General features: G+C 44.3%; 1 protein-coding gene across 3 annotated transcripts in view; it reads right to left on the bottom strand.

Annotated features, from left to right (window-relative positions):
• Positions 1–2,802: 2,802 nt before the first annotated feature.
• The window catches only part of LOC115165489 (zinc finger protein 385A-like), a 124,407-nt gene continuing 101,587 nt past the window's right edge, over positions 2,803–25,622 (bottom strand). For all 3 annotated transcript variants that reach the window (XM_029718649.1, XM_029718651.1, XM_029718650.1), the window contains 5 exons: positions 22,390–22,573; positions 16,618–16,977; positions 4,180–4,349; positions 3,522–3,614; positions 2,803–3,205 (listed from right to left, as the gene is read on the bottom strand). In XM_029718649.1, the coding sequence (XP_029574509.1) occupies positions 2,939–3,205; positions 3,522–3,614; positions 4,180–4,349; positions 16,618–16,977; positions 22,390–22,573 (1,074 nt within the window). In that variant the 3' untranslated portion in view covers positions 2,803–2,938. The remainder of the gene's footprint in view (positions 3,206–3,521; positions 3,615–4,179; positions 4,350–16,617; positions 16,978–22,389; positions 22,574–25,622) is intronic.

Genomic DNA, 25,622 nt, shown 5'->3' with positions numbered 1-25,622 from the left:
TATAGAGGTTAGCTGTGATCCCTATAGAGGTTAGCTGTGATCCCTATAGAGGTTAGCTGTGATCCCTACAGAGGTTAGCTGTGATCCCTATAGAGGTTAGCTGTGATCCCTATAGAGGTTAGCTGTGATCCCTACAGAGGTTAGCTGTGATCCCTATAGAGGTTAGCTGTGATCCCTATAGAGGTTAGCTGTGATCCCTACAGAGGTTAGCTGTGATCCCTATAGAGGTTAGCTGTGATCCCTACAGAGGTTAGCTGTGATCCCTATAGAGGTTAGCTGTGATCCCTACAGAGGTTAGCTGTGATCCCTATAGAGGTTAGCTGTGATCCCTATAGAGGTTAACTGTGATTCTTATAGACACATTTCCCCTGCAGACATCTTTGTTGTTAGTCTATTTTCAAACAGCAGCGTGTCTCGCCCTCCTCCACAGTGAACTAGGGTTAATATCTCTACTGACCTGCGCTGGCCCTCCTCTCGCCTAGCGCTGCCACAGGAACGACAGGAGGGCACAGTACCCTGCAGTCATTTTCTCCTCTCCCCGACCTCCACGCTTCACACATCGGGAAGAGACTACCTGTTGTCACCCACAGTATTAATCTAACAAGGACATATAGGGCCACCAATGGGAGAAGGACCTAGGGTCACCTCTAACCAATGGGAGAAGGACCTAGGGTCACCTCTAACCAATAAGAGAAGCACCCAGGGCCAATTGGAAGAGAACCTAGGGGTCACCACCAATGAGGAACAATGTTGCTTGCTCGCTTTGATTATACCCCCAAGAGCAGGAAGAGGAATTTACAGTATCGTGGAGTATTGCCACAGTTATACATGAGTAGACACATTTATTATTATAGCAAAGACCTCTGACATACTGCAGTGACATTATTCTCTCGTTACTGACATACTGCAGTGACATTATTCTCTCTGAACTGACATACTGCAGTGACATTATTCTCTCTGAACTGACATACTGCAGTGACATTATTCTCTCTGAAATGACATACTGCAGTGACATTATTCTCTCTGTACTGACATACTGCAGTGCCATTATTCTCTGTGAACTGACATACTGCAGTGACATTATTCTCTCTGAACTGACATACTGCAGTGACATTATTCTCTCGTTACTGACATACTGCAGTGACATTATTCTCTCTGAACTGACATACTGCAGTGACATTATTCTCTCTGAACTGACATACTGCAGTGACATTATTCTCTCTGAACTGACATACTGCAGTGACATTATTCTCTCTGTACTGACATACTGCAGTGCCATTATTCTCTGTGAACTGACATACTGCAGTGACATTATTCTCTCTGAACTGACATACTGCAGTGACATTATTCTCTCTGAACTGACATACTGCAGTGACATTATTCTCTCTGAACTGACATACTGCAGTGACATTATTCTCTCGTTACTGACATACTGCAGTGACATTATTCTCTCTGAACTGACATACTGCAGTGACATTATTCTCTCTGAACTGACATACTGCAGTGACATTATTCTCTCTGAACTGACATACTGCAGTGACATTATTCTCTCTGTACTGACATACTGCAGTGCCATTATTCTCTGTGAACTGACATACTGCAGTGACATTATTCTCTCTGAACTGACATACTGCAGTGACATTATTCTCTCGTTACTGACATACTGCAGTGACATTATTCTCTCTGAACTGACATACTGCAGTGACATTATTCTCTCTGAACTGACATACTGCAGTGACATTATTCTCTCTGAACTGACATACTGCAGTGACATTATTCTCTCTGTACTGACATACTGCAGTGCCATTATTCTCTGTGAACTGACATACTGCAGTGACATTATTCTCTCTGAACTGACATACTGCAGTGACATTATTCTCTCGTTACTGACATACTGCAGTGACATTATTCTCTCTGAACTGACATACTGCAGTGACATTATTCTCTCGTTACTGACATACTGCAGTGACATTATTCTCTCTGAACTGACATACTGCAGTGACATTATTCTCTGTGAACTGACATACTGCAGTGACATTATTTTCTCGTTACTGACATACTGCAGTGACATTATTTTCTCGTTACTGACATACTGCAGTGACATTATTCTCTCTGAACTGACATACTGCAGTGACATTATTCTCTCTGAACTGACATACTGCAGTGACATTATTCTCTCTGAACTGACATACTGCAGTGACATTATTCTCTCTGAACTGACATACTGCAGTGACATTATTCTCTCTGAACTGACATACTGCAGTGACATTATTCTCTCTGAACCGACATACTGCAGTGACATTATTCTCTCTGAACTGACATACTGCAGTGACATTATTCTCTCTGAACTGACATACAGCAGTGACGTTATTCTCTTGGTTTGGAGGTGCATAGTACAGGAAGAACACTTGAGACCAGAATGATGAGGAAAGAGTATGTATACCAGCACATACTGTACTGAAACAGTTAGCTGCAGTGGAGGGGTGTGTGTGTGTGTGTGTGTGTGTGTGTGTGTGTGTGTGTGTGTGTGTGTGTGTGTGTGTGTTTGATAAGAGCCATCAGTGTGATGGATCTCATAGTGTGTGGGGAAAGAGAGGTGAGAGATGAACAAGCATACTGCAGTCCATCCAATGCATTCTGAGTATCTCTCCTTCTATTGCCCTCTCTCTCTCTCTCTCCATCAGTCTATCACTCACAGTCACAAGCCTCTGAGATGGAAGGAGAGTTTTAGGTCAGGTAAAATGAGGGACTACATCATCTCCTTCTTTCAGGTGCTCTCTTCCCTTTCATTTCATCTACATGTTTGAACTTTTTCTTTGTTTAACGATGGTTTGTTTGTTTACCCTATACATTTTTGTTTGTTGTTAATGTAGATTATTTCTTCACAGTGTGCTTTTGTAGTGGCTGCTCCTGACTGGCCGAGGTGGAGGAGGTGGAGTCAGTAAGGAGAAAAGAGGATTGGCACATGGGAGGTGCGCATGGGCCCGGGGGCGGGTCTTAAGATGGCATGGCTGAGAGGTGGGCCCTGTAATAGGTGGTGGTGATGCGGGTGGTGCTGGGTCGAAGATGCTGCTGCGGCACGAAGCTGAGCCAATTGGTGGTTCGAGGAAGCGGCTGCGGCCATCGCTGCAGCAACAGCCAGGGGACTGGGCAAGAGCCCCGCCCCCAAACATTTGGAGAGATCCTTAGAGAAGTTCAGAGAGGACTGAGGGGAGGGAGGGAGAGAGAGAATATAGTGGCAGACGGTGAACACATGTAGAGCAAAACAAATATAGAAATACCATTTCAGTCTTTAATCTGTCATAACACAGAGGCTTCTGATTAGACAATGTCCAACACATTCCAAAGTGGAACTTCAGGGCATTAATAATGCATCTACCTACTGATTACTCAGAAAACAGCCTCCTCACTATCAGTGGATAAACGAGTTCATTTGAGCTAGCCCTGGCAAGGGATGATCATTGGTTAAACTAGCCTTGGCACAGTAGAGGTCAGGTAAGTGATCAGAAGTGAAAGGTTACCGTGAGGTCAGCCACCCTGTGCTTCTTGTGTCGGCTGAGAAGAGGGTTAGGTTTCCCTGCCACTCCGTCCCGGTGCCTTCGACTAGATATGTGCTGCAGGGAGGGAGAGCGATATATAGGGTTAGACAGCAGCCAGACGATCCAGGACTGACACAGTCATATGGCGACTGCGGCTGCACCCTATTTCTTTCACCTATCCAATCTTCTCAATTAGTGCATAAGGAGTACGTGCTGGCGGTCGATTTGGAATAGTAGTCACCTCTAGGGGTCTTTAGGGGCCTAGTGTAAAAATGAGAAGTCACCTCTAGGGGTCTTTAGGGGCCTAGTGTAAAAATGAGAAGTCACCTCTAGGCGTCTTTAGGGGCCTAGTGTAAAAATGAGAAGTCACCTCTAGGGGTCTTTAGGGGCCTAGTGTAAAAATGAGAAGTCACCTCTAGGGGTCTTTAGGGGCCTTGTGTGAAAATGATAAGTCATCTGGATAAAGGGGTCTACTGTAAGTGGCCCCCGCCTCTCTCACCTGTTTGAGTTGCAGTTCAGGGTTGACCCGCATGTTGCAAATCCCACTCACACACACACACGCACGCACGCACGCACGCACGCACGCACACACACACACACACACACACACACACACACACACACACACAATCTTCCTCACCTGTTTGAGTTGCAGTTCAGAGTTGACCCTCACGTTGCAGATCTCACAGTGGAAGGTGCGTTCCTCAGTGTTGGGGTCCAGCTCCCCCGGGGGTTTGGGGCCCAGCCGAGTGTACGTCTTGATAGGACCCAGCCCACTGCGAGCCTCCAGGATAGTTTTATGTTTGCTACCTACACACACAAGTTTTCTTTAATTGACTTAAAGAAAATGGTGTCTAACTATCCCGTAAGGGATGGGTCAAGACACAAAATAAAAATGCATTCAGTCCTTCATTCACACACGTACGGACACACACACACACACACACACACACACACACACACACACACACACACACACACACACACACACACACACACACACACACACACACACACACACAAAGCATCAGTCTTTAGTCCAGGATGACATCACCACAAAACTAACATAACCATATACACCATGCTGAACTGTTCTATAACCCCATCTATCAGCCACAGCTCATTGAACTGTTCTATAACCCACCTATCAGCCAGAGCTCATTGAACTGTTCTATAACCCACCTATCAGCCAGAGCTTATTGAACTGTTCTATAACCCCATCTATCAGCCACAGCTCATTGAACTGTTCTATAACCCACCTATCAGCCAGAGCTCATTGAACTGTTCTATAACCCACTTATCAGCCACAGCTCATTGAACTGTTCTATAACCCACCTATCAGCCACAGCTCATTGAGCTGTTCTATAACCACACCTATCAGCCAGAGCTCATTGAACTGTTCTATAACCCCACCTATCAGCCACAGCTTATTGAACTGTTCTATAACCCCACCTATCAGCCACAGCTTATTGAACTGTTCTATAACCCCACCTATCAGCCACAGCTCATTGAACTGTTCAATAACCCCACCTATCAGCCACAGCTTATTGAACTGTTCTATAACCCCACCTATCAGCCACAGCTCATTGAACTGTTCTATAACCCCACCTATCAGCCACAGCTTATTGAACTGTTCTATAACCCCACCTATCAGCCACAGCTCATTGAACTGTTCTATAACCCCACCTATCAGCCACAGCTTATTGAACTGTTCTATAACCCCACCTATCAGCCACAGCTTATTGGACTGTTCTATAACCCCACCTATTAGCCACAGCTCATTGAACTGTTCTATAACCCCACCTATCAGCCACAGCTTATTGAACTGTTCTATAACCCACCTATCAGCCAGAGCTCATTGAACTGTTCTATAACCCCACCTATCAGCCACAGCTCATTGAACTGTTCTATAACCCCACCTATCAGCCACAGCTTATTGAACTGTTCTATAACCCCATCTATCAGCCACAGCTTATTGAACTGTTCTATAACCCCATCTATCAGCCACAGCTTATTGAACTGTTCTATAACCCCACCTATCAGCCAGAGCTCATTGAACTGTTCTATAACCCCATCTATCAGCCAGAGCTCATTGAACTGTTCTATAACCCCACCTATTGGCCGGAGATCATTGAACTGTTCTATAACCCCACCTATCAGCCACAGCTTATTGAACTGTTCTATAACCCCACCTATTAGCCACAGCTCATTGAACTGTTCTATAACCCCACCTATCAGCCACAGCTCATTGAACTGTTCTATAACCCCACCTATCAATCACAGCTCATTGAACTGTTCTATAACCCCACCTATCAGCCACAGCTTATTGAACTGTTCTATAACCCCACCTATCAGCCGGAGATCATTGAACTGTTCTATAACCCCACCTATCAGCCAGAGCTCATTGAACTGTTCTATAACCCCATCTATCAGCCAGAGCTCATTGAACTCTTCTATAACCCCACCTATCAGCCACAGCTCATTGAACTGTTCTATAACCCCATCTATCAGCCACAGCTTATTGAACTGTTCTATAACCCCATCTATCAGCCACAGCTTATTGAACTGTTCTATAACCCCATCTATCAGCCACAGCTTATTGAACTGTTCTATAACCCCACCTATCAGCCACAGCTCATTGAACTGTTCTATAACCCCACCTATCAGCCACAGCTTATTGAACTGTTCTATAACCCCATCTATCAGCCACAGCTTATTGAACTGTTCTATAACCCCATCTATCAGCCACAGCTTATTGAACTGTTCTATAACCCCACCTATCAGCCACAGCTCATTGAACTGTTCTATAACCCCACCTATCAGCCACAGCTCATTGAACTGTTCTATAACCCCACCTATCAGCCTCATTGATGTGTTCAGCCACAGCTCATCACCATGAGTATCTTGGCTCTATCTCCTCATAATGGTGGGGAATATGACATAGACAAATATCAGGATGTGTTATTAACTAGCTGTTAGAGTATTAACTAGCTGTTAGAGTATTAACTAGCTGCTAGAGAAGTCTCTGTACTGTACCACCATCTGAACCACAGGAGATTGGTAGCACCTTAATTGGAGAGGACGGGCTCGTGGTAATGGCTGGAGCCGAATGGTATCAAATACATCAAACATGGTTTCCATGGGTTTGATTCCCTTCCATTAGCTCTGTTCTGGCCATTACTATGAGTCGTCCTCCCCTCAGCAGCCTCCTGTGATCTGAACTTTCCTCTAAGTCAGCACTGGTAGGCAGCAGAGTAGAGCACACAAAGTACATGTACAGTTAGTGAAGTTGGATGGTGTAGGGTGAAGTTACCCCTAGATGCTGATATTGAGTCAGTTAGTCATTTCCCCCACTAATGGTTAAGGTAAGGATTGGGGAAGGGGAAGCTGATCCTAGATCTATTCTTAGGGGAAACTTCACCCTAGAGTGGAATGGGACTAGGAGGGGAGGTGTACTGTGGTATATGAACCACTAGAGGGCCACGGTGATGTGGTAACGCTGTAGTCTACAGTAGTGGAGTTATGGCTGTAACCATACATGCATGTCTCCACTGTTAGAGTTGACATTGGCATAGAACTGAAAGACGTCTATCTCTCTCTGTTCTTTTAGGGTAGCCAATTGAATGCTCTGGGTTAGGGTTAGCTTTTCTGAGAGGTCATGTGGATGGTAGTAATAATGTCTTAAAGGAGTCAACATCTAGATGACATCTGTAAAATTGAAGTCAACTCTGTGCATAGGTCAACTGCTTTTGGTCTTCAAAGAATGGAAGAGCATAGTGCAGTATGTTCTGTGAGCTGCCTCGTGGTGGAATATAAGTGTTACTCTCTTGTTCAAATGGTTTGTGTTGAACACACAGACAGCCCTGACAATGTTACTTCTGGTCCTCTTGATGCTAGTCCTGTTAATGCTGGTCCTCTTAATGACGTTCAGAAGGTAGTATTAATGTGTCAAATCTAGACGTTATTAGTTCATGACATCACAATACAAAGGTTCATTCAAACTCAATGACTTCTAGTCTTCGAAGAGTGAAAGAGCAGTCTGTTTTCTGTGCTCTCATGTGTTCAAGTTGTGTGCATTAGACTGACAGCATACACATTGTTGTGCCAAAATTGTTCCTTTCTAACTAGTGTGTTAGAGAAAGGGCAGTGTACTCAGTCTAAAAATATGATTCTTATTTCCTGCATTACACACAGATGTCCTGCTGCCAAAATTGTTCCTTTATAACTCATTTCATGTTTTGTTTTTTGAAGATAATTCTAGTCATGTCCTGCCCTCCGAGTCCCCACTCCTCCCCCGATCCCAGAACCTCAATCAGGCCATTTTGCACTTGGTCTGACCGAGAGTTTGAATACGTCCCAAATGGCACCCTATTTCCTGTATGGTGCGCTACTTTTGAACAGAGCTCTGGTCAAAAGTAGTGCATTCTATAGGGAATAGAGTGCCATAGGTTGCCATTTTACTTTGACTTGTTCTCCCAAATCCCTGATCTTTGAGCAGTGAGTAATAGGTTACAGCAGGAGAACATGGGGGAGGTCGGGGAGGTGGGGGAGGAGGGGGATAAAGGAGGAGGAGGAGGGAGGTCTGGAATGACTGATTTCACTTGTGGCCAATAATGTGCACTTGGAGTTTTTTGCAGTCTTTGTTCTATTCTGGGCAGACAATAGATGAACCCTGTCTGAGTTTTCTCGTTCTGTGTGCCGAACTGCTTGACTCACAGTTACAATGAAACACAACACAAACAGACAGGAGATGTCTCCAAACATGAAAAGAGACAATACACGGCGAGGAACTGTTTTGTAAACGTATGATTACGGTTCAATACACACCCATCCATAACCTTACTTCTCAACCTCTCTTTTTGTTCATAGCACTGCTAGTCACACTGTGCATGTCTGTCTGTCTGTCTGTCTGTCTGTCTGTCTGTCTGTCTGTCTGTCTGTCTGTCTGTCTGTCTGTCTGTCTGTCTGTCTGTCTGTCTGTCTGTCTGTCTGTCTGTCTGTCTGTCTGTCTGTCTGTCTGTCTGTCTGTCTGTTGATTTGGACTGTTAATCTTCCCAGTTTGAACTGCAGGCACAGTAGCTGTCACAGATGCAGTAGCTGTCACAGTCTGTCTGTGTAGCATATATGATTTTTGTGTTTTTGCATGAATGTACAGAATTAATTAGTGTTTGTACTGTAAGAACAGAAGAGAGTGCAATCAACAAGGAATATGATTGTAATCCTTTAATCTCTGTGTCATGTCCCTAGGGCTCAATAAAACATATAATCTCTGTGTGTTCTCTCCCTAGGGCTCAACCAAACATCTAATTGCTGTGTGTCCTGTCCCTAGGGCTCAACCAAACATCTAATTGCTGTGTGTCCTGTCCCTAGGGCTCAATAAAACATCTAACCTCTGTGTGTCCTCTCCCGAGGGCTCACCTGAACATCTAATTGCTGTGTGTCCTGTCCCTAGGGCTCAACCAAACATCTAATTGCTGTGTGTCCTGTCCCTAGGGCTCAATAAAACATCTAATCTCTGTGTGTCCTCTCCCTAGGGCTCAACCAAACATCTAATTGCTGTGTGTCCTGTCCCTAGGGCTCAACCGAACATCTAATTGCTGTGTGTCCTGTCCCTAGGGCTCAACCAAACATCTAATTGCTGTGTGTTCTGTCCCTAGGGCTCAACCGAACATCTAATTGCTGTGTGTCCTGTCCCTAGGGCTCAACCGAACATCTAATTGCTGTGTGTCCTGTCCCTAGGGCTCAACCAAACATCTAATTGCTGTGTGTCCTCTCCCTAGGGCTCAATAAAACATCTAATTGCTGTGTGTCTTCTCCCTAGGGCTCAATAAAACATCTAATTGCTGTGTGTCCTGTCCCTAATCTCTGTGTGTCCTGACTAATCTCTGTGTGTCCTGTCCCTAATCTCTGTGTGTCCTGACTAATCTCTGTGTGTCCTGTCCCTAATCTCTGTGTGTCCTGACTAATCTCTGTGTGTCCTGTTCCTAATCTCTGTGTGTCCTGACTAATCTCTGTGTGTCCTGTTCCTAGGGCTCAATCAAACAGCCATCACAAAAAGCCTTCTAAAGGTTACTGTAATGATGTCACTGATTATGTTTCCATTGATCGATACTTAGTTATACATTAAGAAGCTTTTCATGTTTATCTATCATCATGTCTGGCTGGCTGGCAGTCCAAGGCCATTCCCATTCCCCTAACATCACTGCCTTACTGCTGTGGCGTGGTAAGGGTGATGTGTAATACAGGGACTGGTGTGTGTGCATGAATGCATGTGTTCGTGTGTGTGTGTGCGTCTGAGTGTGACATGTGTCTGACATGAACCAGAACACAGAGCGAGTTAAGGGGAAATGAACAGCTTCCCCAAGCCACAGAGTGGTTTGGGCCTAATGGTTAGGTGGTTTGGGCCTAATGGAGTTGACTGGCATCGTTGGGACATTTAGGAGCTCTAAAACCAGACATGTGGAAGCACACCCAAAATAGTAAAAAAAATAAATAATATTATTTCACCTTTGTTTAACCAGGTAGTCTAGTTGAGAACAAGTTCTCATTTACAACTGCGACCTGGCCAAGATAAAGCAAAGCAGTGCGACACAAACAACAACACAGAGTTACACATGGACTAAACAAACATGCAGTCAATAATACAATAGAAAAGGTCTATATACAGTGTGTGCAAATGAGGTAGGATACATTTACATTAATGAGCCATTCGGGACAGGCACTACAAAGTCAGCCCAATTCCCTTAGCTCGGGTCCTTATCCAGCATACCTGGAAGCTACAGAGATGGAGAGAGAGAGGAACAGAAGAAACAAACATCGCGCTCATCCATAACATCTAAGTATAATAAATATTGCTTATATTAAATATGAACACTTGTCTGTTTATTTCTTTATACCATAACCGGTTACTGAAGTAAGTGTGAAATATACGTACTAAGACAGAGAAGTTAACTTGTGTGTCGACCCACATTGTTAACTTATCTGATAACGGAGCAGGGAGGAGTGATGAATGTGTGCGTGCGTTAACCTGTTAGGGATAGGAAGCAGTATTTTCAAGACCGGATAAAAAACGTACCCGATTTAATCTGGTTATTTCTCCTGCCCAGAAACTAGAATATGCATATAATTAGTAGATTTGGATAGAAAACACTCTAAAGTTTCTAAAACTGTTTGAATGGTGTCTGTGAGTATAACAGAACTCATATGGCAGGCCCAAACCTGAGAAGATTCTATATGGGAAGTGCCCTGTCTGACCATTTCTTGTCCTTCTATAGCCTCTTTATCGAAAATACAGGATCTCTGCTGTAATGTGACATTTTCTAAGGCTTTCATTGGCTCTCAGAAGGCACCAGAACGTTGAATGATAACTCTGCAGTCTCTGGGCGAAAAACAGCAGAGGTTTTGGAGAGTGGTACTTCTGAGGAAAATGGCACTGGTGCGCGCGTGCATGTGACGACTCCATGTTTTACTTTCAGTGTTGGAACGGATACAACGTCTCCCGGTTGGAATATTATCGCTATTTTATGAGAAAAATTGATTGCATAAAAATTGATTTTAAACAGCGTTTGACATGCTTCGAAGTACGGTAATGGAATATTTTGAATTTTTTTGTCACGAAACGAGCCGACGCATCACCCTTCGGATAGTGACTTGAACACACGAACGAAACGGAGCTATTTGGATATAACTATGGATTATTTGGAACCAAAACAACATTGGTTGTTGAAGTAGAATTCCTGGGAGTGCATTCTGACGAAGAACAGCAAAGGTAATCCAATTTTTCTTATAGTAAATCTGAGTTTGGTGGGTGTCAAAATAGCTAGCCATGATGGCCGGGCTATCTACTCAGAATATTGCAAAATGTGCTTTCACCGAAAAGCTATTTTAAAATCGGACACCGCGATTGCATAAAGGAGTTCTGTATCTATAATTCTTTAAATAATTGTTATGTTTTTTGTCAACGTTTATTGTGAGTAATTTAGTAAATTCACCAGAAGTTTTCGGTGGGTATGCTAGTTCTGAACATCACATGCTAATGTAAAAAGCTGGTTTTTGATATAAATATGAACTTGATTGAACAAAACATGCATGTATTGTATAACATAATGTCCTAGGAGTGTCATCTGATGAAGATCATCAAAGGTTAGTGCTGCATTTAGCTGTGGTTTTGGTTTTTGTGACATATATGCTAGCTTGAAAAATGGGTGTGTGATTATTTCTGGCTGGGTACTCTCCTGACATAATCTAATGTTTTGCTTTCGTTGTAAAGCCTTTTTGAAATCGGACAATGTGGTTAGATAAAGGAGAGTTTTGTCTTTAAAATGGTGTAAAATAGTCATATGTTTGAAAAATTGAAGTTTTTGCATTTTTGAGGTATTTGTAATTCGCGCCACTCTATACCATTGGATATTGGTGAGGCGTTCCGCTAGCAAATTCTGCCTACGGCCAGTGACGGACTTCTACGTCACAGGGGGCAATCAATTCACATATGTTGTCCAGGGCACAGCAAGAGGCAGAAGGTGATCTATAGCAAGTGGCAACGGTGAGAGACTTGTTTCTGGAAAGGTGGAATTTAAAAGTAGAAGCTGAAATTGTTTGGGCACAGACCTGGATAGTAAGACAGAACTCTGCAGGCTATCTCTGCAGTAGATTGCAACTGCGCCCCCTTTGGCAGTTCTATCTTGTCGGAAAATGTTATAGTTAGGGATAGAAATTTCAGGATTTTTGGTGGTCTTCCTAAGCCAGGATTCAGACATGGCTAGGACATCCGGGTTGGCAGAGTGTGCTAAAGCAGTGAATAAAACAAACTTAGGGAGGAGGCTTCTAATGTTAACATGCATGAAACCAAGGCTTTTACGGTTACAGAAGTCAGCAAAAGAGAGCGCCTGGGGAATGGGAGGGGAGCTAGGCACTGCAGGGCCTGGATTAACCTCTACATCACCAGAGGAACAGAGGAGGAGTAGGATAAGGATACGGCTAAAGGCTAAGAACTGGTCGTCTAGTACATTTGGAACAGAGAGTAAAAGGAGCAGGTTTCTGGGCATGGTAGAATAGATTCAAGGCATAATGTACAGACAAAGGTGTGGTAGGATGTGAATACAGTGGAGGTAAACCTATGCATTGAGTGATGATGAGAGAGATATTTTCTCTAGAAACATCATTTAAACCAGGTGAGGTCACTGCATGTGTGGGAGGTGAAACTAAGGCGTATTGAGCAGGGCTAGAGGCTTTACAATGAAATAAGGCAATAATTACTAACCAAAACAGCAATAGACAAGGCATATTGACATTAGGGAGAGGCATGCATAGCCGTGTGATCATTGGGTCCAGTGAGTAGCTGGGCGAGCTGGAGATACGGCGGTTCAGACAGCTAGCGGGCCGGGGCTAACAGGCTAGCAGAAGGGCCTTAGAGGGACGTTGCGATGGTAGAAGTCAGTTGTCGCCCCTTCGTGCGGTTTCGTCGGCAGATCAGTTGTGATGGATCAGCAGGGCTCCGTGTAGGAAAAGGGTCCAGGCCAATTGACAAAATAGGTATAGTAGCCCCAAAAACATTGGCTGATGGACTTCTTCAGCTAACAGTTCGGTGTGCTCTAGACAGCAGATGAGTGTCAGAGTAAGTATTAAGGAGAATGTAGGGTTCAAATAGGGCTTGTTTTCTTTCAAATGCTTTGAAGGTTTGATTGAGCCTGGACTGCCAGACTGGCAAGGTTAGCACTTTTGAGACTATTTTATTGATTCCATTGAACCAGACAAGCTCAGTGAAGTATAGCCAAAGAACAAGCCCAATGAAGCACAGCCAAAGTATCTGGACGAAAACAAATATAAATAGAACCCAAGTGTGGCCTCATAACAGCCTTCTGATTCTACAGGTTTGAAGACACACTCCTCCAATGGTGCAGTATTAATAGGACCAGCATTAAGAGGACCAGCATTAAGAGGACCAGCATTAAGAGGACCAGCATACAAGACCAGCATTAACAGGACTTTCTCTGCTGCTACAGTGCCTTGCAATAGTATTCACCCCCCTTGGTGTTTTTCCTATTTTGTTGCATTACATCCTGTAATTTAAATGGATTGTTATTTGGATTTCATGTAATGGTAATGCACAAAATAGTCGAAATTGGTGAAGTGAAATAAAAAAATTACTTATTTCAAAAAATTCTAAAAAAAAAAAAACGGAAAAGGGGTGTGTGCATATGTATTCACCCCCTTTGCAATGAAGCCCATAAATAAGATCTGGTGCAACCAATTACCTTCAGAAGTCACATAGTTAGAAAAATAAAGTCCACCTGTGTGCAATCTAAATGTCACATGATCTCAGTATATATACACCTCTTCTGAAAGGTCCCAGAGTCTGCAACACCACTAAGCAAGGGGCACCACCAAGCAAGCAGCACTATGAAGACCAAGGAACTCTCCAAACAGGTCAGGGACAACGTTGTGGAGAAGTACGGATCAGGTTTGGGTTAAAAAATATACCCCAAACTTTGAACATCCATTAATTCATTAATCAGAGAGGCAACAAAAAGACCAAAGATAACCCAGAAGGAGCTGCAAAGCTCCACAGCAGAGATTGGAGTGTCTGTCCATAGGACCACTATACGCCATACACCCCACAAAGCTGGGCTTTATGGAAGAGTGGCCAGAAAAAATAAGCAAACATGTTTGGTGTTCGCCAAAAGGCATGTGGGAGACTACCCAAACATATTGAAGAAGGTACTCTGGTCAGATGAGACTAAAATTGAGCTTTTTGGCCATCAAGGAAAATACTATGTCTGGCGCAAACCCAACACCTCTCATCACCCCGAGAACCACATCCCCACAGAGAAGCATGCTGGTGGCAGCATCTTGCTGTGGGGATGTTTTTCATCGGCAGGGACTGAGAAAATGGTCAGAATTGAAGGAATGATGGATGGCGCTAAATACAATGAACTTCTTGAGGGATACCTGTTTCAGTCTTCCAGAGATTTGAGACTGGGATGGAGGTTCACCTTCCAGCAGGACAATGACCCTAAGCATACTGCTAAAGCAACACCCGAGTGGTTTAGGGGAAACATTTAAATGTCTTGGAATGGCCTAGTCAAAGCCCAGACCTCAGTCCAATTGAGAATCTGTGGTATGACTTAAAGATTGCTGTACACCAGCGGAACCCATCCAACTTGAATGAGCTGGAGCAGTTTTGCCTTGATGAATGGGCAAAAATCCCTGTGGCTAGATGTGCCAAGAATATAGAAACATACCCCAAGAGACTTACAGCTGTAATTGCTGCAAAAGGTGTCTCTACAAAGTATTGACTTTAAGGGGGTGAATAGTTATGCACACTCAAGTTTTCTGTTTTTTTGTCTTATTTCTTGTTTGTTTCACAATAAAAATATGTTGCATCTTCAAAGTGGTAGGCATGTTGTGTAAATCAAATGATACAAACCCCCCCCCCAAAAAAATCTATTTTAATTCCAGGTTGTAAAGCAACAAAATAGGAAAAATACCAAGGGGGGTGAATACTTTCGCAAGCCACTGTAATTGCGGCTAAAGGCCTGAGGCAACAATGAAAAGCTTTCCGCTGCACCCGCTCACAACCACAAGATAAATCATGAACCTTTGAGTGGGTGACTCCTAGATTTACACTACCGTTCAAAAGTTTGGGGTCACTTAGAAATGTCCTTGTTTTTGAAAGAAAAACTAATGTTTTTGTCCATTAAAATAACATCAAGTTGATTAGAAATACAGTGTAGACATTGTTAATGTTGTAAATGACTTTTGTAGCTGGAAACGGCTGATTTTTTATGGAATATCTACATCGGTGTATAGAGGCCCATTATCAGCAACCATCACTCCTGTGTTCGCTAATCCAAGTTTATCATTTTAAAAGGCTAATTGATCATTAGAAAACCCTTTTGCAATTATGGTAGCACAGCTGAAAATTGTTGTTCCTGATTAAAGAAGCAATAAAACTGGCCTTCTTTAGACTAGTTGAGTTTCTGGAGCATCAGCATTTGTGGGTTCGATTACAGGCTCAAAATGACCAGAAACAAAGACCTTTCTTCTGAAACTCATCAATCTATTCTTGTTCTGAGAAATGAAGGCTATTCCATGCGAGAAATTCCCAAGAAACTGAAGATCTCGTACAACGCTGTGTACTACTCCCTTCACAGAACAGCGCAAACTAGCTCTAACCAGAATAGAAAGAGGAGTGGAAGGCCCCGGTACACCACTGAGTAAGTGGACAAGTAAAAGTGTCTAGTTGGAGAAACAGACACAGTCTCAACGTCAACAGTGAAGAGGCGACTCCGGGATGCTGGCCTTCTAGGCAGAGTTGCAAAGAAAAAGCCATATCTCAGACTGGCCAATAAAAATAAAAGATTAAGATGGGCAAAAGAACACAGACACTGGACAGAGGAACAGTTTTCAGCTGTGCTAATATAATTGCAAAACGGTTTTCTAATGATCAATTAGCCTTTTTAATTGATAAACTTGGATTAGCTAACACAACGTGTCATTGGAACACAGGAGTGATGGTTGCTGATAATGGGCCTCTGTACGCCTATGTAGATATTCCATAAAAAATCAGCGGTTTCCATCTACAATAGTCATTTACAACATTAACAATGTCTACACTGTATTTCTGATCAAATTGATGTTATTTTAATGGACAAAAAATGTCATTTTCTTTCAAAAACAAGGACATTTCTAAGTGACCCCAAACTTTTGAAATGTAGTGTATATAATTTGTATCAAGGTGTACAACATCTAAACATCACCATACTGAGAGATTTGTAGTTTGTAAAATGACTTATTTAGGTGTTATTGGATCCTTTGTTCATGTTTTCCATGGCCCCAATACTGCAGAACGAGCAATGAGGCGGATGGGGTATGTTTCTCAAAACCAAGTGAAATTGCAAAAAAAGTATTTGGACCTTTCTATAACATGACATTTACATAAAGAAATTGAGAATTGGTTCAAAAATAGTGAACCAGCCCTTTTAAGTACTGACTATTCCGAGGACTACTAAGTGTCCTCTCCTAGATTCGTGACCTGGGAGGGCCACCATACCATACACCCATACACTAAGCTATGTACCTTTGTTGTGAGCTTCCAGCTGTGAGAGGGAGTTGACGGACACTTTGCACAGTGAGCAGTAGAGGAGCTTCTTGGCCTTGTCCTCCTCTGTCTCTGGGCCGGCTGGGGCCCCGGGAGTCACAGGGGCCACTGGAACACCACTCTGCTCAGGGTTGATGGTGTCGAAACTCATGGGGGAGTCAGAGGATGAGGGGAGAAGGGGAGAAGGGGTGAGGGTGGTCAGCATGGGATACACGGAGGGGGCAAGGGGGGAGTCGGGGGTAGGAGGGGTGGAGAGGGGAGGCAGGGGGGGTAGGGGGCCAGGCGGGGCCATGAGAGGCCCCCCGTTTAACAGTGGTGGCAGAGAGAGGCGTGGTTCATCTAGAAGGGAAAGAGTAAAAATATCATGCCAAATTAAATGCAGTGTTGGCAGAAAATCTAAACAGACTTGTTTTTCTGAGTAAAAGCGTGTAACTAAAACAATGAAGTGTTTACAATAGACTTTCGATGATGTCTTTCAAGTATGTATGCGGTGAAGCAAAGTCAAAATGTTTCATTTTAACATGTAACCAACCACATCCTTACCCAAGCCAAGCCAGAGGCCCCTTCAACTACAATACACTGGCTGGTTCTGAGATCACGCAAACCCCATTTTAAGCTAATTTTAACTCACTAAAGTAAAGGACTCCAAAAGCAAAACACTGGCCTGGCATTATGGGGAAGTATTTTAGTATTCAGTATGACCTTATCATTGTGAAGTGTTACTATAGCAATTATATATGGGGATTGGAGGAAGCAGGCCTGAAACCAGGGACAGAGCCAATAACATATATATAATGATATACTGTATGAACACATGGCATATACAGTATATATGTCTGGGGACAACACTGTAACTTCAACAGACATGTTTTCTCTTTTGAAGTGTCATAGTACTTCTCTGCTCTCACTAATTGTATAGTGCACTACTGTTGACCAGCGCCCCCTGGTCTCATTTCCCATAGTGCACTGCTTCTGACCAGAGCTCTGCCCTAGTCAATAGTAGTGCACATAAGGAATATGGTGCCAATCCGGGCGCAGACTGTATGGAGCCTGATTATTGGATGATTGTTCTGTTACTGTATCTATGTCGGTCTCTCCTTGAAGAGGTAGCCTACCGACTTTCTGCATATAAACTGCATTGTATTCGATTCAGACGGCCAAATAAAAAAGCTGTTTTATCTTCCCGATGTATCAAATGATAAAGCTGTTGTTGAGTGCTTTCAATTCCACTGGTTTCCCAGGCAAACAGGACATTGGAGGAGCTTCCAGCTGCTCTGCATGCTGCGTCTCCGCCTGTCTGGGAGGGATCACAAAGCTGAACTTCTACCTTCACACACTGAAAATGACACCACATAGAACATGCGTGTGTCGTGTACATACACACTCCTCGCCCCCACCTTTGTCAGATCTCTCCACCACCACGTCAGTGCCAGTTACCAGGTGGGTGTGTTGGGGTAGGGTGTATCCTCAGTGTATGTCCAGGTGTTCCTTTAGGTAGGCTATAGGGGAGGAAGGAGGCCCCATCCAGCCCTCCTCCACCTGGCCGTGTTAGGGTTCTAGGGGTAGGGTACCCCGTGTGTATGGTCAGGCGTTGGTGTAACAGGGTAGGCAGGGAGCCTGTGTCCCTCCAGCCCTCTCCTCTGGCTGCTGTGTGTGGTCAGGTATTGTGGTTACAGGAGGAGGCAGGAGTGGTATTTTTCCCCTGCGTACCCTAATCCTCCAGCCCTCTTCTCCCTGGCCGTCCTAAATGATTCATGAGTTTAGAAAACCATCTCTGTTCTAATGAACACTCAGCATTATTCATTATGCTGCAGGGTGCCCTCTCTCCTCTCTCCGCCTGGCCTCTGTCCCACCTCTGACTCAGACAAACAACACACACACACACTAACGACCAGGGAAATGGCTGAGGGTCCAGTGTCACAAGAAAGTCTTGGATGGAAAAAATCATTCTTTCACATTTAGATCATGGCAGGCTTGTTTTGTCTCTCCTTCCCTCTGGAAGTCTCTCAGAGCCTCGCTCATTGAGTGACTGCAGGGCTGTAGACTACAGAGATTGTCAGACTGGCCTCTTAAACACTATTGTGCCGAGCCCATAGTTCTAGAAACTATGGTGAATGCATAACCAGGCCAGATCAGTACAGCTTGGCTGGGTTCATAACCAGTCCCTTTTAGAGCTCTGGGTTCAGCTCTCCAGTCCCCTTTAGAGCTCTGGGTTCAGCTCTCTACTCCTTTTAGAGCTCTGGGTTCAGCTCTCTACTCCTTTTAGAGCTCTGGGTTCAGCTCTCTACTCCTTTTAGAGCTCTGGGTTCAGCTCTCTACTCCCTTTAGAGCTCTGGGTTCAGCTCTCTACTCCTTTTAGAGCTCTGGGTTCAGCTCTCCAGTCCCTTTCAGAGCTCTGGGTTCAGCTCTCTACTCCTTTTAGAGCTCTGGGTTCAGCTCTCTACTCCTTTTAGAGCTCTGGGTTCAGCTCTCTACTCCTTTTAGAGCTCTGGGTTCAGCTCTCTACTCCTTTTAGAGCTCTGGGTTCAGCTCTCTACTCCTTTTAGAGCTCTGGGTTCAGCTCTCTACTCCTATTAGAGCTCTTCAGTCAGTTCTCTACTCCCTTTAGAGCTCTGGGGTCAGTGGAGAGCAAGTCACAAGAAAGAGAAATAAACACCCATCAGACCCCTTCAGAATGTCCAGTACTTCTGTCATGACAACATAACCCTATGGTTCCAGCGGTGGGTCAAAGACACAAAATACATATGAAAACATAGTTAGGATGTGAATTAAGTCCCTCACCATCAGTTAGTAGTTCTGATACTCTATGACTGGGCTGAGGGCTGGACTGGGCTGAGGGCTGGACTGGGCTGAGGGCTGGACTGGGCTGTGGGCTGGACTGGGCTGTGGGCTGGACTGGGCTGAGGGCTGGACTGGGCTGCGGGCTGGACTGGGCTGAGGGCTGGACTGGGCTGAGGGCTGGACTGGGTTGAAGGCAGGACGCTGTGTGACTTAAGGACTGCAGGCTACATATCACCCTGTGAAGCAGAGAGGCGGCCAGACTGCCCCCATAAACATTTTACATTATTGTGGTGCCCCGACACTGTACTGTGCTGGCTCGGATATGTTATTTTCACATTGTCATTTCAAATATGGTTCCAGCAGCTATGGTGGAATGCATAGGCAGGCCAGCCCAGTACAGCTCAGTTTGGCTCGGCTCCATTTGGCACAGTAGTGTGGAAATGGTATTAGTGCTCGGGTGTAGGTGGGACAAAGCCACAAGAAAGATATAAAAACATGTGGGGAGAAGAAAGGCAGCCAGACACAATCTTGAGGTTAGGAGTTATAACACTGAATAATGTATTCTGGTCTCTGTCTTTATCAATGGCTGTTATTCTTTCAGCTTTGTTTGATGACACCTGCTCTGTGTTCCCATGGTGAAATTGTCTGGTAAACAGTGTTCGGTACTCAGTATAACCTTTTCAAATGCCACCGTCACCAGATTGAACATTTTCCCTTGTTCTTTCATTCCTAAGTGTTTTTTATCCACGGAGGGATGGAGAGACAGACGGAGTGAGACTGGTGACAGTGAGGGAATGGAAAGTTCTGGTTGGTGAGGAGAGGAGATGGGCAGAGACTGAAGCAGAAGAGAGAGGAGAGAAACAGCCACACCCTCCACAGTGCCCTCTGTCTCTAACAACCAATCTGTCACACCAACAGCACCGAATTACATTAGTGCCCTGATCTGTTTCACCTGTCCTTGTGCTTGTCCCCACCCCCCTCTGTTTGTCTGTTGCCAGTTCGTCTTTTTTGTCAAGTCAACCAGTGTTTTTGTCTCAGCTCCTGCTTTTCCCAGTCTGTCTTTTCTCACCTCCTGGTTTTGACCCTTACCTGTCCTGTCTCTGAGCCCGCCTACCTCACCACTCTGCCTGACCTGTCCCTGAGCCTGCCTGCCGTCCTAAACCTTGGCCCCACTACTCTGGATTATCGACCCCTGACTGTCTTGACCTGTCGTTTGCCTGCCCCTGTTGCTGTAATAAACATTGTTACTTCAACACAGTCTGCATTTGGGTCTTGCCTTCAAACCTGATAGTTAGATGAAACTATTAAACTGAGATCAGCTGTGATCTTTCCATACCAATAAATGTCATCCTACAGCTACACTAACCTGTCTTATTCTCCTCCACTCACATCATATTCCTCTCTCTCTCCCTCCATCTACTCCCTCTCTCCCTCTGTCTCACCAGTCATTTAGCACCCTCTCCCCTTTCTGTCCTCCCAGACCCCACAGTTGATTTTGACTGTGTAACAAATCACATTCTAATGCACAGTCAAACACAACCAATAATTATAAACACACCACCAGGGGGTCCGAAATGAAGTGGCCAAGAAAAGCTGCTGAGTCATGGTGCCATTCTTTTTATAAGTCACCCGTTTCTCTGAGGTCAACCTCTAAATAGGTAGCCTTGTCCCAGATCTGTTTGTGCTGTCTTGCCAACTCCACGTGACAATGACGATCGGAATGACATAGGAGTTGGCAAGAAAGCACAAACAGATCTGAGACCAGACTACTAAAACAGGACAGACATTCTAGAAGCCTTTGGTTCTTATGATGGCACAAAGCATTACTAGTACAGAAGATTCCTTCAAAGAAGTCAGAGAACTCAAGAGCATCATTTCAGGTCCAACAGCACATGCTGTTGTCCCCAGATTAACCTGCTTGTTGGCAGGGAATCCTTTCCGTGATGCGATGTGCTACTCTAGCGTCTCCGTGGTGATGGTGCTACTCTGCCGTCTCTGTTCAAAGGTCCTGTTCCAAAACTGTACTACTCAAAATGAGTCCTTACTTCCTTCCTTGTTCCCTTCCTAAAAAGAATCCCTAATCTGAAATGATAGGTGAAATCAAGGGGTTTCCATAACACAGCTTTCACCAATTTAGTGTCATGTCAGATCAGTGGTTACTTCAAGGGAGAAAGGAAGGAATGTATTTGTAAAGTATTTAAACTTGAAACTAGGTTCTGCAAGAATGTAGAGCCAAATATAGCTCCTGTTTCGAAGTCCTTAGGGAGTCTCAGCTTCTCTCCGGCATATTTGTCATTTCAGGGTCAGTGGGACAGCAATGACAGAAGAGATCTGGGCCTGAGTCGGTGGTGCTGACACTGCTGTTCTCGTGGGAATGTGAGAGGAGCAGACTACGGCCTTTAGCCAAGGTCAGATAAAACACAGAGACAGGAGCCATAGAGGACCAGAACAAAATACTTGAAAACCTATGGGATTGTTATTCCTTCATATTTGTGAAGAGCTATTCATATCTCCCTCAGCATATAGTGGTCAGTTCATGTAGAAAATACTACAGTGAATACTACAGGAGTATGGTAAAAAAACACTAGTAAATACTACAGTAATGTCTGCAAAACACTACAGACCGTAAAAACACTACACTTTTTTAACGAGTAAATACTCCGTATTTAATTTGCATATACTCTGCCCATTCCCCTCCCCCATATCACAATTTGTGCCACCCATAAGTGAGAAACCTACATGCCAAGTATAGACCCTGTTGTGTTCCCTACAGGTTATAGAAAAGAGCAGAAGCCCTGAACTATCTGTTCAGAACCCAGTCCTACCTACCTACCTACCTACCTACCTACCTACCTACCTACCTAACTACCTAACTATTTTAGTATTTGTCAAGTAAGTTCTAGAAGGAGAAAGCCTCCACCTACATGTAAGTGCTAGGAGGCATTGCAGGTCTCTCTCCTCCATGATTACCTGGGTTACAGGGGTCGCTGATGTCAGGGGCGGAGGTAGGGGGTTCACCAGGGAGGGATGGAGAGGAGGTGAGGAGGACAGGTCGGCCCGACTTGTCACCCTCCTGGGGGCGACTCTTGGAGGTCTCGATGCCTTTGACTCTCCGTGCATGGCGGTTGCCTTTGTAGTGGGCTTCTGCCTGGCTCTGGAGAGAGAGAGGAGAGAAAGAGAGAGTCAGTGAGTGAGTGAGTGAGTGAGTGAGTGAGTGAGTGAGTGAGTGAGTGAGTGAGTGAGTGAGTGAGTGAGTGAGTGAGTGAGTGAGTGAGTGAGTGAGTGAGTGAGTGAGTGAGTTACATTATAAAATCCATGTACACAAACAACAAGTGTGCGGTTAAAATAGGCAAAGAATACACACATTTCTTCCCACAGGGCCGTGGGGTGAGACAGGGATGCAGCATAAGCCCCACCCTCTTCAACATATTTAATAAACGAATTGGCGAGGGCACCAGAAAAGTCTGCAGCACCTGGCCTCACTCTACTAGAATCTGAAGTCAAATGTCTACTGTTTGCTTATGATCTGGTGCTACTGTCCCCAACCAAAGAGGGCCTACAGCAGCACCTAGATATTCTGCACAGATTCTGCCAAACCTGGGCCCTGAAAGTAAATCTCAGTAAAACCAAAATAATGGTGTTCCAAAAAAGGTCCAGTCGCCTGGACCACAAATGCCAATTCCATCTAGACACCGTTGCCCTAGAGCACACAAAAAAAAACTATACATACCTTGGCCTAAACATCAGCGCCACAGGTAACTTCCACAAAGCTGTGAACGATCTGAGAGACAAGGCATGCCATCAAAAGGAACATAGAATTTGACATACCAATTAGGATCTGGCTAAAAACACTTGAATCAGTTATAGAACCCATTGCTCTTTATGGTTGTGAGGTCTGGGGTCCGCTCACCAACCAAGAATTCACAAAATGGGACAAACACCAAATTGAGATTCTGCATGCAGAATTCTGCAACAATATCCTCCGTGTACAACGTAGAACACCAAATAATGCATGCAGAGCAGAATTAGGCCGATACCCGCTAATGAACAAAATCCAGAAAAGAGCCTTTAAATTCTACAACCACCTAAAAGGAAGCGATTCCCAAACCTTCCAAAACAAAGCCATCACCTACAGAGAGATGAACCTGGAGAAGAGTCCCCTAAGCAAGCTGGTCCTGGGGCTCTGTTCACAAACACAAACACATCACACAGAGCCCCAGGACAGCAACACAATTAGACCCAACCAAATCATGAGAAAACAAAAAGATAATTACTTGACACATTGGAAAGAATTAACAGAAAAACTAAGCAAACTAGAATGCTATTTGGCCCTAAAAAGAGAGTACACTGTGGCAGAATACCTGACCACTGTGACTGACCCAAACTTAAGGAAAGCTTTGACTATGTACAGTGAGCATAGCCTTGCTATTGAGAAAGGCCACCGTAGGAAGACCTGGCTCTCAAGAGAAGACAGGCTATTTGCACACTGCCCACAAAATGAGGTGGAAACTGAGCTGCACTTCCTAAACTCCTTCCCAATGTATGACCATATTAGAGACACATATTTCCCTCAGATTACACAGATCCAAAAAGAATTAGAAAACGAACCCGATTTTCAGAAACTCCCATATCTACTGGGTGAAATACCACAGTGTGCCATCACAGCAGCAATATTTGTGACCTATTTGTGACCTATTATTTTCCCCTTTGTACTTTAACCATTTGTACATCGTTACAATACTGTATATATACATAATATGACATTTGTAATGTCTTTATTCTTTTGGAACTTCTGTGTGTGTAATGTTTAATGTTAATTTTTATTGTTTATTTCACTTTTGTATATTATCTAACTTACTTGCTTTGGCAATGTTAATATTTGTTTCCTATGCCAATAAAGCCCCTTGAATTGAATTGAATTGAGAGAGGGTGAGTGAGTGAGTGAGTGAGTGAGTGAGTGAGTGAGTGAGTAAGAGAGAGAGAGAGAGAGAGAGAGAGAGAGAAAGAAAGAAAGAGGTGTGTGAATTTAGCTGTCATCACAACAACAGGTGAATATAACATTATGGCAATGGACACAGACAGAGTAGAAAACAGTGGCTCTGTACACAATCCTGACACACTAACATAGCACACCTGGATACACACACGCACCAAGGCGCACACACACACACAGTTTCGGTGTCCGGTATGCTATTCAATCTGCACCAGGAATAGGAGACGGGATGGCAGGCTGCAGACAGGCTTACAGTGGATAGAGAGGAGAGGAATACTGTAACAGATGATCTGACCACTGATCAGGAAACACCGTGAGGCAGTAGTCTGTCTGTTTTCCCTAACAATACCACATTACACGTGGCCCTAATCCAGACCTCAGTCCCCTTGTTCCTCTTCTCCTCTGACTCCTCCTCAGTCAGAGATTACCCAGCTCCAGCTTTCATGACTGCAGGCTCCAGTCATGTCATTATACCAGACATGATGAGAGACATGCCTGCAGTACGGGGTTGAACTGCATGTCAGCAACAGAGATGATGCCATCGTGCACGCACACAAACACACACACACATTGTCCTGTAGTAACCACTTTTTTGGTTACTACATGATTCCATATGTGTTGTTTCATAGTTTCACTATTATTCTACAATGTAGAAAAAAATTAAAATAAAGAAAAACACTTGAAGAGTAGGTGTGTCCAAACTTTTGACTGGTACTGTATGTGTCTGTCTGTGTCTCAGGTCAGTGTGTTGATTGTCTAGTTGATGTCTGTCTGTAGGTCTGTCTCAGCTCAGTGTTGGTGTCTGTCTGTCTGTCTGTCTGTCTGTCTGTCTGTCTGTCTGTCTGTCTGTCTGTGTCATTGGGATGGTCAGATTGCCTTTTGGTTGGCTAGGCCTCAAGACACCATGGGATATATTTCTAGACTGGCAACCATAGTTGAGCTGTCACACATAGTCTACATCCTCTGTGTGTGTATACATTGGCAGGTGAATAATTATTGTATCAAGATGATGATTATTATTAAGTAGGGGGCTTATTGTGTGTCACTCTTTAAATTCAGGGCTGGAGAGCTGCTGACAGCTGCAACAGACAGGTGATGAAAGGAATAGAGAAATCAAGAGGCACAGCACACCACAACACACCACAGCACATCACACCACACCACAGCACAGCACACCACAGCACACCACAACACACCACAGCACACCACA

This window comes from Salmo trutta, chromosome 28 (assembly GCF_901001165.1).
Source record: "Salmo trutta chromosome 28, fSalTru1.1, whole genome shotgun sequence".
In the NCBI taxonomy this organism is placed as follows: domain Eukaryota; kingdom Metazoa; phylum Chordata; class Actinopteri; order Salmoniformes; family Salmonidae; genus Salmo; species Salmo trutta.
Note: the sequence above shows the minus strand (reverse complement) of the source record. Positions and strands in the feature narration are given on the sequence as shown.